General features: G+C 40.8%; 1 protein-coding gene across 2 annotated transcripts in view; it reads left to right on the forward strand.

The window, feature by feature from the left end:
- The window catches only part of LRP1 (LDL receptor related protein 1), a 374,671-nt gene that overhangs the window by 94,244 nt on the left and 264,203 nt on the right, over positions 1-16,224 (forward strand). For both annotated transcript variants that reach the window (XM_075591499.1, XM_075591500.1), the window contains exon 2: positions 14,244-14,366. In XM_075591499.1, the coding sequence (XP_075447614.1) occupies positions 14,244-14,366 (123 nt within the window). The remainder of the gene's footprint in view (positions 1-14,243; positions 14,367-16,224) is intronic.

Genomic DNA, 16,224 nt, shown 5'->3' on the forward strand with positions numbered 1-16,224 from the left:
ACGTAACACCTCCACATGCCTACACCAATACAGACTCATGCCTATACATGCATACACACACATCTATATCACATGCACAAACATGTACACACACACATATATAAACACACTATTGTATGTGTTATTTTGAACATAATCGGTGTGTCAGCATATGAAAGTATTTTGCTTCTGTTTTGCTCTACTTAAGTGAGCACTTTGGGAAACAATAATAGTCTGGAGCAATAACATGAGTTGGGGAATACTGGACCTGCAGTATCTTTACTGTATCCTCGGAGTATCATGTTTGTGCTCTGTAATGGATCGAGCTCTGCATTTCTTTTGTTTCCCCCGTGTCACAAAACATATGTGCCTGATCCAAGATGCGGTAAGCAACTCTGAATATCAGATGTGTATGAAGTACACGAAAGGGGATTGTCAAGTTTCTTACATTTGATGGCGGTACTGAGCTTGATGAAGATGCACTTACCGCAGCTCATCACAGAGACGCAGGGGACATGCCCTGACTTTTAATAGCTGGATGAATAGGCAGCTTATAGATAATGTATTTTATTCTGAGCTAAAAGAAGAACTGCAAACTAAAGAAAATAGAAAACTGGTGGAGGATTAGAATGAAAGGGGGGGAAAGTAAAGCAACAAGATCAAGAGAAATAGTTTGGGACTTTGTCAGTAGAGCTACACTTTCACTGCTGCTTAAAGCTGCAGACCAAGCAATATCCTACATGTGTGGGTTTTTTTTTTTTTTTTTTTAAAATAAATCAGTTCTGTACTATGAGAAAATACTTGTAGCATTTTTTTAACCCACTCTGAAAGACATTTTTAATGTATTATAGTGTAACAAGCATTTTTTTGTTTCTATAGCAGCCATTTACAAAGTCACATCCCCTTCCTCTTCAGAAACAGGTTTTGGCACACCCCTTTTTGAGCCCTGCCCTCTCTCTAGCAGTGCACAATTGTATCTAGTGACTGCCTGGTCACATGATCTTCCCCACAGAACTTTGCATCTTGCACTGACAGCCATATAGTGAGCCCCCGAGCCGAATCTTCGCCGATCGATCGGCAAGTTAGCTATTTACTTACCATTGTGTGGATTGTATTGATGCACATATTAAAGGGGAAAATAAATATCATTTAATTTAAAAAAATAATGCAGCTTGAACTGCTGCTTTAAAAGGGTATTTTACATTGTGGTTATGAAAAAAACAACTTGTCAGTGTAATTGGCTTTACACTACAGTTTTTACCTGTTTGTTGTGTAAATATGTTTCTGGTTTCTCCAGGTCCTATGTCACTTTAATCTTATTCAATTCTTCTTGTCCTCCACGTCCCCCGTTTTGCTGTTGATAATTGGTTCCCACAAAACAGCAAAGAAAGTGTGGGTTAGTGATTGGTCTGTGCATACAAGAGTTTACAGTCTTAAAAATGGTCAAAAACACACCGTCATTTTATTTCTATGGTAGCATAAACCATGCAAACAAAATACAACAGTCTTATACTAGCCTGCATTTATTTTATTAAAGTGGCAGTCACCTAATATAAACATGCCATTGCCATTAGTTTACTTCTTTTAAGGTTTCTGAGCATATTTGTCAGCATGTTGTTCCCAATGCTGAGAATGAACTTGGTATACCTCTATATACGATGCTGATATGTCTATATACGATTCTCAGTAATGCACACCAAATCCCAGTCCATATACTCATGAAATTCTAATCTAGCTCTTGTTCTCCAAGTTTACCCAAGAAATGTAGTACTAATGGAACCCCGAATGCAGTTGTCTTTGCTTTAATAAACATGGGCTGGATCAAAGTCAAATGATGTGCAATTAGGTTGGCATTATTGTATACTTTTCAAAGTCCCATAGCTTCCTGAATAATAAATAATCTGTCTCTATCCTTAACAATCGTTTTGAAAGTAGGGCACTTGCAATAACTTCAAGAAACTATATGCCACAGGTGCACATCTCGGTTGAAGACTTGTAGATCGAGGTGCAGAGTAAAGCGGCACTCATATGGACTTATAAACAATAGAGAAATGTATATACAGGCTGCTGGCTATACATGAACCTTACTCACCTTGACGATTTATTGGATCGACGTTTCTGTGCTACACATGGACTGGTCTCATTTTGGGAAAGGTCCATGTGTAGGACCAAACGTTGATTCAGTTAAATACATGTTGTTAGTCCATAGGAGTGCCGCCTTTCTCAGTACATCAATCTACGTGTCTCTATTCTTAAAATGTTGACTCTTCAGTGTCCACCCCCTCTTCCCTCTAACTCACAGTAACAATCATCAGGAGAGACGTTTTCACAATGGCAACCCTATTAAAGATGACCTCCACAAATATTGCGCAGCAACTCATCTCTGCTGGGAGTGATAGTGATTTTGAGTGTATGTGACTAGGATGAAAATGGTAAAGTCCTGCATTTTATTGGGGAAACCAGCGGTGTGTGAAACTTTTTAATCGGGAGCACGGTGGAAGCACTAAAGGGATGTGGGATTCCCAAAAGCAGAACGAACAACTCCGGCATTTTGAGCTTACCTATAGTCACTCTACTTGAGAGATGACGTGAGGTCATATAGTTCAAACTGGCCGCCTGTGATGTGTACTTTCTACATAGCAAATTTGTATAATTGTTTTAACCCATTCACTCACAGGGGCTTGAAAGTCATTGCTCTGCATATGTAACATGCTACCTTTAAGTACAAGAAAATACAAATTGCAGACTCTGCTGGCAGTTGTAGTCCTATCAATTACTAAGTCTGTCTTGTCTTGCTCAGCAAGAAAACTATTGGTTCCTGAGATATCTATAGTAGATTGTATTAGATTAGATTCTGGGACAGGAATTAATTGTGCATGCATGGTTTCCCAATGCTATTGGCCACATTTTCACGATTGCACAGCACACTGTGCCATGCAAACCTATTCTTATCACAATCTCCAGATAACATTTCCGAGACACTATACTAACAATAGCGTGCTGTGTTCTCATTGCTTTAGGCTATGAGTATTTGTATTCCTGGAGAATTACATTTAAGATCTGTAAATTTGTAGGGGACAAATGTTCTCATATTGGACGGTAGGTATTTTGGATGGGGCTGCATTACCTATCGCGTGTAATTCCGGGGTCACTTAAACACAGTTGAAGTTGTCACCATGCCGAAAAACACAGAATTCTTTGTTTATTTAGACATTTCTGGTAGGGGGAAACAGCAACTCTGAGAGGACAAAAAGGGGCAGAGGACAATAGGGCAAGTCAATATGTAACGTGCAAACTTTGCTGTATAAATATTAGCATTTAACAGACATGTTGGGTCAGGAGAAGGACGGGTGAGGAACTTTACTAGGCACATTTCATTTTTGTGGATTAACGTCTTGTATAGAGGTTACAAAGGAGAGTAGCAATTTGTCTTTGTAATGTAGTGTTCATAGTGTGTGCCACCTACTCGGGCTATTGAAGTAAGTTAACAAGTTTTATAATGGATACTGCCATAGACAGTGTATCTACATTTATTTCTTAGGAGTTTATTGCATGTTAGGATATCAAGTACAAACATTGTACTTGATAACTTTGTAGTACTCTATAAAGAATACATTGTTCATGGGTCGCTGTGAAGTATAAAACGGAGTGACCATATGCCCTAAACTCTCAATACTTATTTTTTGTGTTGAAATTTAAAGCCAGGTGTTAAACAAAGTCGCACCTTATGGAGAAATATAAATATAAATGTGCGTTTTGCCATGGAATATTGACTGGAGAAAAGGCATTTAAAATATACACAAGTGCATTGTATTTTATCTGAAAAGCTGCTTGTGAAATCCTAAGGCTTGGTCCCCAGCGGCTGTGATGGCGTGCGAGGCGCACACAAGGTACGGCTCTCTATGGGGCCAGCCCCAGTTGCTGCGCGCCCCGGCACGATGCGCGACCATATTTTGTAAAGACAAGGCTTTTGTCTTTTCTTGTGGCGACGGAGCGCTGGCCATGTCACGGCGGCTGTTCAGCCAATGAGGGCGAACCAGCTGCGTGACATCATGGCCGCGGCCACGCCTCCTTGCCGTGAGTTGCCTGGAGTCCACAGGTCACGCTGACTCGGGTAATGAGCACCGACAGGTACCGCATCGCCCGCGCACTGGGGCTTTAGCCTTACATTAGAGGAGAAGAACCTTGCGAATACATTTTACACCTTCACTGCACTTCCATTGCTGTGCATTGCATGTTTGGTCTGTGAGACACTGACTGACACACTACCCTTACCCGCTTCACTTATACACAGAATAGGGGACAATGTGATTAGCAGCAACTGAACCCTGCCCCAGGACTTTATACACTGCACAAGCTGCAGTAGAGTACGGCCCCCTCCCCTTTACCAAAGCCTGGCTCATCAGTTCAGTATGTAGTATTTATTTATGAGGCCTTTAGGTAATTGGACAGCAAATAAGGATAATTTGCTGGGGTTTATATTTACTCCTTTCTACATAACCTTTAGAAATACTTTTTTTTAACCAGAGTTTCTTTGGCTTGATCACAAACATTTTTTTTTTTAATACTTTCATATTAGCTGACACCATCCAGAAATTAGCCCATCTTCTCTGAACACCAACTAAAGAAATAAGATAGAAATGGAAGGTACATCCTTCTTATTGCAGCTCCATTCCTGATTATTTCATAATCACTGTATGGAGTTCCTGGTTGATCTCTAGATTTCTTTATAAAGCAATAGCGGTTTCTGGTTTGTAAATAATTTGAAGTAAATGCACCTCTGAGTACTGGAATAACTTTTTATTATGAAAAGGCGCTGCAGGATGGTCAAAACCACTTAGAAACCTAGGAACTTAAAAACAATAAGAAATGAATACCCCTTTAGTGCCCGTCCAAACACCGTACACCAGGGTGCCAACTCCAGTCTTCAAGGGTCACTAACAGGTCAGGTTTTAACGTTATCGCTGCTCCAGCACAGGTGAGCCACCTGTGCTGGATGGAGCAGGGATATCCTTAAAACCTTAACTTGTTGGTGGCGCTTGAGGACTAGAGTTGGCCATACCGGCTGTACACCATTGGCCTCTGCTCACACTGGAGGGGGGTGGGGTGCGGTTTGGGGGAGCTCCTCTTTCCTGATGTGAGGGGGAATTCCACCCATGGGGTGCCTCCTGCGCCATATCGGGCTGTTTCTATCTCCCAGGGACCTCCTGGTTCCTGAGATACTTATTGTTGTACTGTGGATGCCAAATCTCTGCATTCCTGTAGTAGGCCAATAGGAAGCTGCAACATCAATGGGTTGATGGCGATGCAGTTTCTTATTGGACGATTTTTTAAATGCTCAATAATGCCGGCAACTACAATCGGTAAGAATCTCAGGAACGTTTGGGTTCGGATTCTATCAAATGGAAATAAATAGTAAATAGATATTGCAAGTGAGTGGGGTTGCTGTATTAAGGTTGTGTATGGCTAGATTCATGGTTGTCTGCTGATCGTTCTTTGACTCATGTACTGTATATTTCTTTTTCTTTTAGTGCGTTAAGATTGTTTAAGATATACCTGTAGATCTGCTCCATGTACACACTATAGTGATGTAATTTGTGGGCTGCACGCCCATAACAAAAGAATTGTTTGCTTCAGCAATCACCCAACTCTATATCTATGTGTGTATTATTTATATGTGAAAAAGTGGATCTTTATAGCATGACTGCTGTGGCCTTAATCCCTGTAGCTGTGCGGTTCAGGAGATTTTAAGATGCATTCCTCAGGCTTAAAGATAGATGCCTGCCCAGCCGCTGATAATTGAGGGGAACCAAGCGATGTTTCCTTGATCCATTGGCTCTCGTCATGGTGCCTGCTAGTGTCCTTGTAAAAAGGAGAGCTAGAACTGCTGAACTGATGGCTGCCATTGGGAATGGGGTATTGTTATACAGTTGGTTATTTTATGTGGGGAGAGTGGGAGGAATTTGAGAGGCATTGCGAGTGCGTGAAGGTGGTCATTAAAAAATGAGAAAGTGCCAGCAAAGTTCCACCCATCACAGCATAGTACTGCATTAGATAAGTACATTTCTGACATGAATAAAATGTCGGGGTCGATTTTACATTCTCAAATTCTTAAAATAAGAAGCTGAATCAATAACATTTAGAGCTATTTTTTATTTTTTTTAAATCTATTTTTTTTTCTCTCTTCTGTAATCACATTTTGCCTTAAAGATGGTTGGGCATTCACCTTTACAAACTCACATGCTGGTATTTTTCTTGTGTGGCGCGTGTAACATTTGTGTTTTACTTGGGTGCAAAATTGATACCACCTTGTTGTTCAGACATATGTGATGATTTAGGAATGTTGATTTTCAGTTCTATAAACTTGAGTTGGTTTTTAGGTAAGCTTTTTTTTTTTTTTAACTAACTTTTTTTTTCCACACATAAATGAGGGTGGGGGAGGGAAACAAAAATAAAAAGAGGGGGGGAAACAACCATTTTGTATCAAATTTCTTAGAATCAACAACACTCACATTACATATCATACAACATTTGGTAAACACCATCTTTTTCCTCTCTTCTGGTGGGCGGGAGTGTCTTTTTCCACGCTGCAGCTACAGCGCATCTAGCTGCTGTTAGAACATGTTGAATCAATCTTTGTGGACTGTATGATGATTCACATCTTCCATAGGTTTAGCTAAAATAATCAGTATTGGGTCTAACGGAATTTTTTTATCAGTCACATCCTTTTATTAGTTTGAAAACTGCCCTCCAATACACTTGCATTCAAGAAAACAGCGAGCGCACATGTGGAGAAAATAATAAAAATCATGAAACACTGTGTAAGATGTCTCTTATTGATCTATCATAGAATTAATAAGGATGATGGGGTTGAATAATGCTCATGCACTCACACGGCCAAATGTGAGTGGCAGTCACATCTGTTGCAGAGTATTGCTGACTCTGATCTGGTCTCTCTTATATTCACAGCCCCAGGTCGTCAAATCTTTCCTCCAGGTTATATGGGTAAATGTGGGTGTCACGGGCGTCTGCACATGCCCTTGTGGATAAAGTATGCCAATCCTTTCTGGTACTCCTATTACCAGTTTTGTCCAATAATACATCAGGAAATAGGAAATGGAAATAGTGGGAACAAATCCCAATGGGGGGGATAATGCGGGTAGTTGATTGATAAAAAATAGTAACTAAATCACTCACATGGGCATATGTGAGTGTCCTCACATCAAAACACTGGATGGTGAGCTTCCGATGGATTGCTCAGTCTTGCTCGACTTAGTATAGTCACTCATTGGAAGATGGAGGAGGAGATGATGTCAGGAGTAACAGCTTTATTCCAAAAAACAGTTAATAACAAAGATAAAGGATAAAATAACTTACACTAAACAGTGATAAAGTCCTTGATCCAAAATGCTGTTGGACTCCTGCTTAAAGTTCTTGTCTCATCTGCGTCCGGAGGTCTAAAGCAGGGTTCCTCAGGCAAGTGACAGGATTGAGCTGGATGAACCTGAGGAAGGATTTTTTCCGAAACGCGTAGTTCAGACCACAGGAAGACCTCATCCAGCTCAGTCCTGTCACTTGCCCACATTTATCCATATAACCTGGAGGAAAGATTTGACAACCTGGGGCTGGGAAAATAAGAGAGACCAGATCAGAGTCAGCAATACTCTGCAACAGATGTGACTGCCACTCACATTTGGCCATGTGAGTGTTTGTTTATATATTAGCATGAGCATTATTCAACCCCATCCCCCTTATTAATTCTATGATAGATCAATAAGAGACATCTAACACAGTGTTTCATGATTTTTATTATTTTCTCCACGTGTGCGCTCGCTGTTTTCTTGTGTGTACCTACTTTCTGAGGATCCAGGGAAGGTCCTGAGAAGCAGCGACGGTTTAGGCCAGTATATTTTCTCAAATACTTTCGGCCTCTCACTATCGTTCACTTTAGTCCTGCATGATTGTGAATTTCACTTCATCACATCATTCACCATCCAACAGAGGCAGCGCCCCAGTATTTCCACTTTTCTAATACACCTGCATTACTGGGCAATACCACCATATATGTGCCAAATCTCCTAATTGTCCACAACCCCTCCAGCATCTGTCTGAGGTCCCCAGGAACATCTGTTTTAATCTTTTGGGGTGTAGTACCAACGTAGCAAAATTTTATATATGTTCTCTTTTGTTACCGTACAAATAGAGGTTTTACCCGCATTGATATCTTCCCAGTCCTCCCTTGTTATTTCGGTCTGGAAGTCCAGAGCCCACTGGTCCATATATTTATGGTTTGGGGTAGCTTTTTTAAGAGTTAGCCCCTGGTACACACATGATATCAAACCTCTTTGGTATTTTTGTTTTACATAAATCTTCAAATCGTGTATATCTAGGGAATTCTTCATCATGGAGGCCCTGACTAAAATTTCGGACCTGCATATACCTAAATTGCTCAATTTTGGGGTAGACCATACTTTCTCATCAATTCCTCAAAGGACATTAATTTGTCCTTTTCTAATAAGTCTCCTGCCTCCAAAATTCCTCTATGGCTCCAAATTTCAAAATCCTGACCCTGAAAACCTAGGGTAAACCCCGGATTACTGAACAGGGGCACGAGCCTAGAAGGGGTCGACACAACCTTATAATTTCTTTTTTGCCATCTGCCAAATTTGCTAGGTAAATCCAATTACTGTCGGTTCGGACTGTCTCCCGTCCCAGAATCAGACAACAGCAGTTCAATCAGGTTTTTTAGAGATCTCTCAGATCCACCCAGGCATACACTCCTCTCGGAGAGTGCCAGTGAACCATTTGTTTCATATGGGAGGCTTTATAATATTTGGAACAGTCATACCACCTCCTTCCTTGGCATCCAACAGAATTGACTTAGCTATCCTCGGATGTTTATGTTTCCAGATAAACTGCATAATCCGATTCTGGATTTCTTTTATATTTGAATGTGGGAGAGCTACCGGTAATGTCTGAAAATAGTAAAAAAGTCTAGGGAGAATATTCATCTTAACAGCGGTTTTACGCCCTATCTAGGATATAAAATGAGAATTCCAGACTTGTAGATCTTTTTTAATTTTGGAAAATAGATCCGGGTAGTTGTATTTATATAATAAATTATAATCTCTGGTAAGGTAAATTCCTAAGTGTTTCAGATGGGTCTTTCTCCATTTATAGTCAAAATGTTGTTAGCACCTCGATTTCCTTTTCCGTTGGTGTCAAATTTACAGCTTCTGATTTTCCCATATTTACTTTATACCCGGAGAGCTCACAAAACTCCCGAAGAGTGGACAGCAAATTCTGAAGAGATGTCAATGGGTTTGATATAGTAAGAATAACATCATCTGCAAATAGCGATATCTTGTAACTCTCATCTTTTATTTTAATCCCTTGTATATTTGGGGAGGCTCTGATGGTGGCCGCTAGCAGCTCGATTGTCAGAGCGAAAAGAAGAGGGAAAATGGGGCACCCCTGCCTGGTTCCATTCTTAATTGTTATTAGATTCCCCTCCCCTCCTGGGATTTTCAGAGTGGCTGTTGGTGACTGATAGAGAGCACGGGCTCGCTGTAGAAAGACTCCAGAGAAACCAAATACAGCTGAACCCCATCATAACGTGGTCCCTGGGGGCCACAGAATGAGACTACGTTATAATCGGGATAGCGGTAAAATTTTTGACTCGCGAGGATTTACCGGCATCTAGATCTCTCTCCTCTTTGCTGTCAGCTCTCTCCTCACTTCATAGGGCTGTGTCCACGTGCTCTCCTCTCTGTAGCAGACAGCTCTCGTGCGCAGCGTCACCCTCTCCTCCTCTCAATTGTCATTCTGGACAAATCTTGGAAAATCTGGATGGAACTGTTTTCAAATTCAATTGAGCCGTTATTTCTGCGGCCTTTTATAATCCTTTATTTGGTTGCATATTGGTTGAGTCTTATAACTACATCTCTACTTCTTATGGCGTATTCGAATCTCAGTCCCAGGGCTCTGTGAACTCTGTCTATCAGGAGATCACCATCTTGTAACTGAGGATCAATTGACGTGAACAGTCTCTTGAGTTATGGATGGAGGGCTTCTGCAGAGATCGACTCAGGGACATGGCGGATTTGTAAATTCTGCCTTCGCTCCCTGTTCTCTATGTTGTCTATAACAACCCTCATAGATCTTATCTCTTCATTGAGATGCAGGACCTCATCGCCAGTATTTACCCGATTTTTGTAGAGAAATGTCCATTTTATTTTCAAGCTTTGTGGTTCTTTTAGCTAATAAAGAAAATTCTGCTTTCAATTCCTTTACTGCTCTATCCAGTACGGACTGAAAACCCACTTGCATTTCTTTCAACATGTTCTGGAGGTCCTGTTTGGTAATTACTGTGTCTCCTTCTGCCATACTTTGTTCTCTGACACTAGCAGCTGTCCCCCATGCCTCTTCCCCTGCTATGGCACTCTCAGCTGAATTTCTCAGGGTGGCCTTTCTGTCAGTAAAGTCCCCTTCAGACACTGCAGTTTGTCTCACCTTCCCTGGGTGATATTGCGGCTGCGTGCTCCCGTACGCTCACCTCAGCGGCGCCATCTTTAGCCCTTCTTCTCTCCGCTGCTGCCAGCTGTCTGAAGCTATAGCAGGAGTGATCTGGCGTCCCCGGCTTCAGGGTCTTCTTTGACATCACTGGGGTTCCCCCGGCCGGCGCGGGGTCTCGCGGGGCTAGTCGTGACCGCAATCGGGGTTTATATTGGCAATCTTCGGCGTAGTGCACGGAGCTCCCCTAGCATCACCCGCATGCCCACTTTAGGTAAGCTTTTTAAGCCCCCAAACAAATCTGTAAATACAATTTATGAAATAATGTAATACAGTGGCAAGAAAAAGTTTGTGAACCCCAATGATAATTATGGAAATTCCATGGTTTTCCATGATGGCCTTCTTGAATCAAAACAACTATTTTCTTAAATATTCAATAGGGTTTATATTAATACATTCCATGTCTTTTGAAACAAAATGATGTATGAGTTAGACAAACCATGAGTTATTAAGAGTCAGGATATGAGAAAAAGTAAGTTTAACAGCTAAATTAAAGGGGATAATTACAATCGGGTGTTCAAATAATTAAGTAGATCTTCAGGGGTGAGTTTGGGAGACCCCACCCAATATGAAGATCAAAAACTTACATCATTTGACGCTGGGATTCCAAAACAGCAGTAGGGCGGCAGAAAAGAGGTGCTGACACAGGGAAGTGCATTCCCGTTAGGCCCAAGAGTGCGGCAAAAGCATATGTGTGTCGCACCCAAATTTTGCATCCCTAGGCCTGGGCCTAATTAGAAATCTGACACGGGACAGGGGACTAGATTCACTATAGGGAGCATGTGGGAAAGAATGGTGTGAGCAGATCTGGAATTCCACCATGAGCTTCAACACTAATGAGGCATTTATTTGTATCTGAATGTTGTTTTCATATCAACATAGTACATTTGAAGAGGAAACCTATGAGGTGGTCTGCTAAAACATATTACAACCCACAATGAATCTGCATATACACATAATATGAGTAAACCTCTCCTATTGCCTTTCAACGCTGAATGTAAACATGAAGTGTAGACAAAATAAATGTACTTCTATAGATGTGCAAATGTGTTCAAAAGTAAGTAAACCTTTTGCAAAAATGTGAGAAAGAGGACACACACGAGATACTTGGGATTTATATAACTTAAATATATTTAGCATATTCAAAGTAGCATATTGAAATTATCTAATTTCCCAGGGATCTCCGGTGCATTCACAGTTATCTCCACATGTTGTATAGATAGATGAGTGTTTTGGGAGGTACAGTATATAAGTCAGGGGGTACTCCACAAAAGAGGATTCCCTTGGAAGCGCCCTCTCACTTCTGTCCCTTCTCTCTAGGTCATCCTCTTCTTCTCTTTCGGTCTTCTCTCTTGGTCGTCTTCTCTCTCCTTCTCTCTCCCTCATTCAGGTCCAGCGAAAGCCCTATTTCTGGGACTGGATTAGAAAGACTTGGTGAATCGCTTGTGAACTCTTTTTTTGCAAATGAAAAAATGCTAATTTCGCCGGGTTCGCAAATTTGGGTGAAAATGTTGCATATCTCTCTTAACTCTGCACTATGGTGCTTCTTTCTGTAGAGAATAGAGATCCAGCGAGCATTGTAGAGGCACTCCTACAAATAACCGTTTGGTTAATTGAGGGGTACGCAGCACAATGCATAGCTGACCCTTCTGCCAGCCAACGGATCAGGGCAGCAGATCCTCCTAACTGTATCTAATGTAAACCTAAATATCCTATTCAAGTAAGGACTGACCTGCTGGATTTTATTATTGGAAATGCAGAAAATAGTTCATGGTGATGCTTTGTTGTTTTTGGCTACTCTGTTCTATTTTCATTACAAGGAAGCAGCTGCAAAGAGATATTCAGCATCAATATACAATGCAGCATGTTCATTTAGAAAAGGGGGAGAGCTAAACATTTTCCCTCCAGGGCTCCCAATGCTGTATTAACCTGGTGTGACAAATTAATTAATATGCTATTGTCTGTGGTGACAGGAAGTGTACTTTCTGACTGTTTACTGAATGGTACTGAGCCTTATCGCACCTCCGGGTCTACATTAAAATGGATGGGCTCCAAGATGTGCTAAGGCTTGGACCAGCTCTCCCTATGTGAGAGAGAGCCTGAGTTTTAGGTGAAAATAATTCCTTCATCCCAACTAAGTTGATAAGTCTGAGAAATCTCCCTGTTTACAGCTGTCAGACAGTACCGACTGCTTAGGAAAGTTTAGTCTATGAGTAATATATTCTGATTCTGAGGCTCAACTAAAGTGATTAGCAGTGTGGTTAACCCTTCCAATACTGGACATGCAGAACAGTACTTTATTGGCATGATTAAAATTATAGTAATAATATTGTAGATCTAATAATCCTGATTTTTTTTTTTTTAAAGGAAGTGGTACTTCCCTATTTTTAAATACAAAAAGAAACCATAATACTGTACCATCCCAGTTGAACCACTGATGATCTGCTCCAAGACTGATGTTAATTCTGCGGTGTTATGCATTCATCACCATATGGACCATAAGAATGCTGGAGGTTTCTCAATCATTGTGCCTATTAAGTACCTCTAATAGTCCTTGTGTTGGCAACTTCAGTGCTTTAGACCAGGGATGAGCAAACTTTTTATGCCGAGCCCCCTTTTCATCCATGAAATTTCTCGGCCCCCCCCTGCATGATGTAACCAAAATCACATGGAAAAAAAAAACTTTTATTAAACGGTATACAATGTAAATACAAATATGTCTAAATACTTACATATTTCAACAGCTAGCGCTTGCAAAATTAGGCTGCCGCTCAACCATAACACACACAATCACAATCAACACAACACACACACTCAATCACAGACAACACACACTCAATCACAACCAACACAGACACAACACACACACAATCTTAATCCTAAATCACACACTTTCACCTGGGAGGGGGGGGGGCATGCTCCGATTCCCCCATGCTGCTGAAAACTGGGGCGGGAAACAGACAGCAAGAGAAGGAGGGCTTGTCTGTGTGCAGAGAGAAGCCCCGCCCCCTCTGCAAGACACAGCAGAGAAGCAGCCTCAGCACGGAGCTTCTGGCTGCCCGTGCACAGCTCTGCCCGCCCCCAAGTTTCCCCTCACGCAGCCCGCGCCCCCACTAAATAATCTTAGAGCCCCCCAGTTTGCGCACCACTGCTTTAGACACTTGCATTGCTCTGCAGTGGGTTGGAAGCTCATCTGTCCCTGAAGGGATTAATTAAAACGGTTAGGCAGAAAGGACTAAAACACTGCAGCTGATAAATTGCATAATTTAACTTCATGTCATAGCCACTCAGAGGTTTTTCGAAACCCTGTAGCCCTTGGCAAAGATTATTACCCACAATGCCAGCGTGACTTCTTTGAAACGTGCAAACACAACATATTTTCGGGCAAATGAAGACACATTTGGTGCTTTTAGCTTGCTTATAAATGCCTGAATATTTAAGTGTCCAACTTTGCTGCATTGTAGACTCATAGTTGCAAATCCTGTGCAAGTCCTGCTGCCGATTTCAGATCCCGATTTCAGGAAGTCTTATAGGAGATTAAAACAGTGTAGATACGATTTTTTTTATTATTATTATTTTTTTTCGTCACTGCAGTGCTGTTTATGTTTTGTCTGCTTATTCTTTTGATTGCCCTCATTCTACTCAATAACAGGCCTCAATAGATGGTAATATGCTGTTTGTTTGCATTTCAGCTCCTAAAACCTGTAGCCCCAAACAATTTGCCTGCAAGGATCAGGTAACATGCATATCAAAGGGCTGGAGGTGTGATGGCGAGAAGGATTGTACTGATGGCTCTGATGAATCTCCTGACATATGTAAGTAAATCTAACAGATCGTTAACATGGACACAACCTGCTCTAAATTTGCAGTACAACTTTTTCAATTTGTCACCTGTGAGCACAAATCATCACCTGGGATGTGACATTTGGATGTAGTTTATCAGAGCATTTTGGTTAACACCAACTAGGCATTACACATGTCTTAATTGCTAAAAACATACATATGCACAGAGACACATATTTAAGAACTACTGAACAATATATTAGCAGATGTGAAGAGATTGTTAAATGATTTTGTTTTTTACCAGGATAATACTTTGAATCTTTTTAAACAAGGCAATCAGCCTTAAATCAATGGTCTTGCTTCAATGTGCATCGCTTTTTGTCAGCGACCCTAGAATGAACCAGATCAGCTGCCTATATTTATTTATTGGACTCATGATTATACCGTAATTACTTTGCAAACAAAAGTGAGAACAATGCTATAATTTGCACGAGGACTGGTAAACACTAAAATACATAACATAAGAATTGGTTGTAAAATCCGTGCAAAGCAAATGTTAAAAGTTCAACTTTTAAACATACAAGTTCCAATTTTGTTTAGAAGTGTCAATCAGCTACATTTAACGTATTAAAAACATTTCAGTGCTTTAAAGCTGCAGTTCAGTCAATATCCTGCATGTGTGTTTTTTTTGTAATAAATCAGTTCTGTAGTAAGAAAAAATACCTTTAGCATTTTCTGTTTTAAAAAAAACAACTTTTAAAGACCAATTTTCTTGTATTCTATTTTAACAAGCATGCTTGTTCCTATAGCAACGATTTACATTCCCCATATTTAAAGCTGTCGCCAAACTTTGCCGATCAATAGACGGAGAACGAATTGACCGGCAGCTATGCAGTTCTTTATGTAATTAGAGATTGCACACATGAAACTATTGAAGTAAAAAAAAAAAAAAAAAGACTGAACTGCAGCTTTAAGTTCATGTGTTTCGTAATCGGGAGTTCCTCCTTCTAACCCCCCTTTACATAAATACTTCAGTACACAGCATAATAAGTACGACTTCATATTTCCATCCAGATCTTGTTCTATTTGGGAAACAAAGACCGTAATATAAAGTTACGGTGGTTATCAAAAGATAACCCCACTTTACAATTGTAATGCATTCTAACCAGGTGAATCACCAATAGATAACACACTGAAAAAGGACAAGGATTATCATGATTATTACAGTTGGTCAGAGAACAGTATGGAGCAGCAAAACTCAGAATAAATATTGCACTCCTTGTGGGTGGAGCTCTGTTTCCTCAGAGAAGGAGCTTTGAGAGGCTGGACGTGTATAAAGTAATTGATTATCATAATATTGCCTTCCCACCCTCCAAGCAAGAAATGCACAGCTAAGTGTGTGTCTGTTTTAGAATTGCTGTCCCTACCTCCCTGCAGACTCCCAGCATTTGCCAAAGGCCTGTTCCCGAGAAGCCATCTCACAGTGTCTCATTCATTTCCCTCTGATGTCTGGGAAGGGTAATCAGGGCTCCTTTGCCTATGAGGGAGAAGTGAGCACAAAGCATTAGTGTGCTATGTGTAGGCAGACATGCAGACTGGGGAACGGATAATTATGTCAAAAAATAAATACATCATGAAGAAGCAAACAAACAGATACACAGCCTCCTCTCGTACAGTTACAGCAAAATATCACTTCAAATGTGACTGCTTCTGGTAACTTACGTGCTGGCAGAGGAAACTTTCATGACTAACACTTTCATCTGTTAATGTCTGAATTTATTCCCCAAACTGTAAATTTGAACCCAAAATGTTTACTGTATCTATACATATCTGCATCTATAATCCTCTTAGTTAGTAGGGCCAACCGCAGGCTGCTGAACTGCATTTGTG

Source organism: Ascaphus truei, chromosome 3, assembly GCF_040206685.1.
Source record: "Ascaphus truei isolate aAscTru1 chromosome 3, aAscTru1.hap1, whole genome shotgun sequence".
Taxonomy (NCBI): Eukaryota; Metazoa; Chordata; class Amphibia; order Anura; family Ascaphidae; genus Ascaphus; species Ascaphus truei.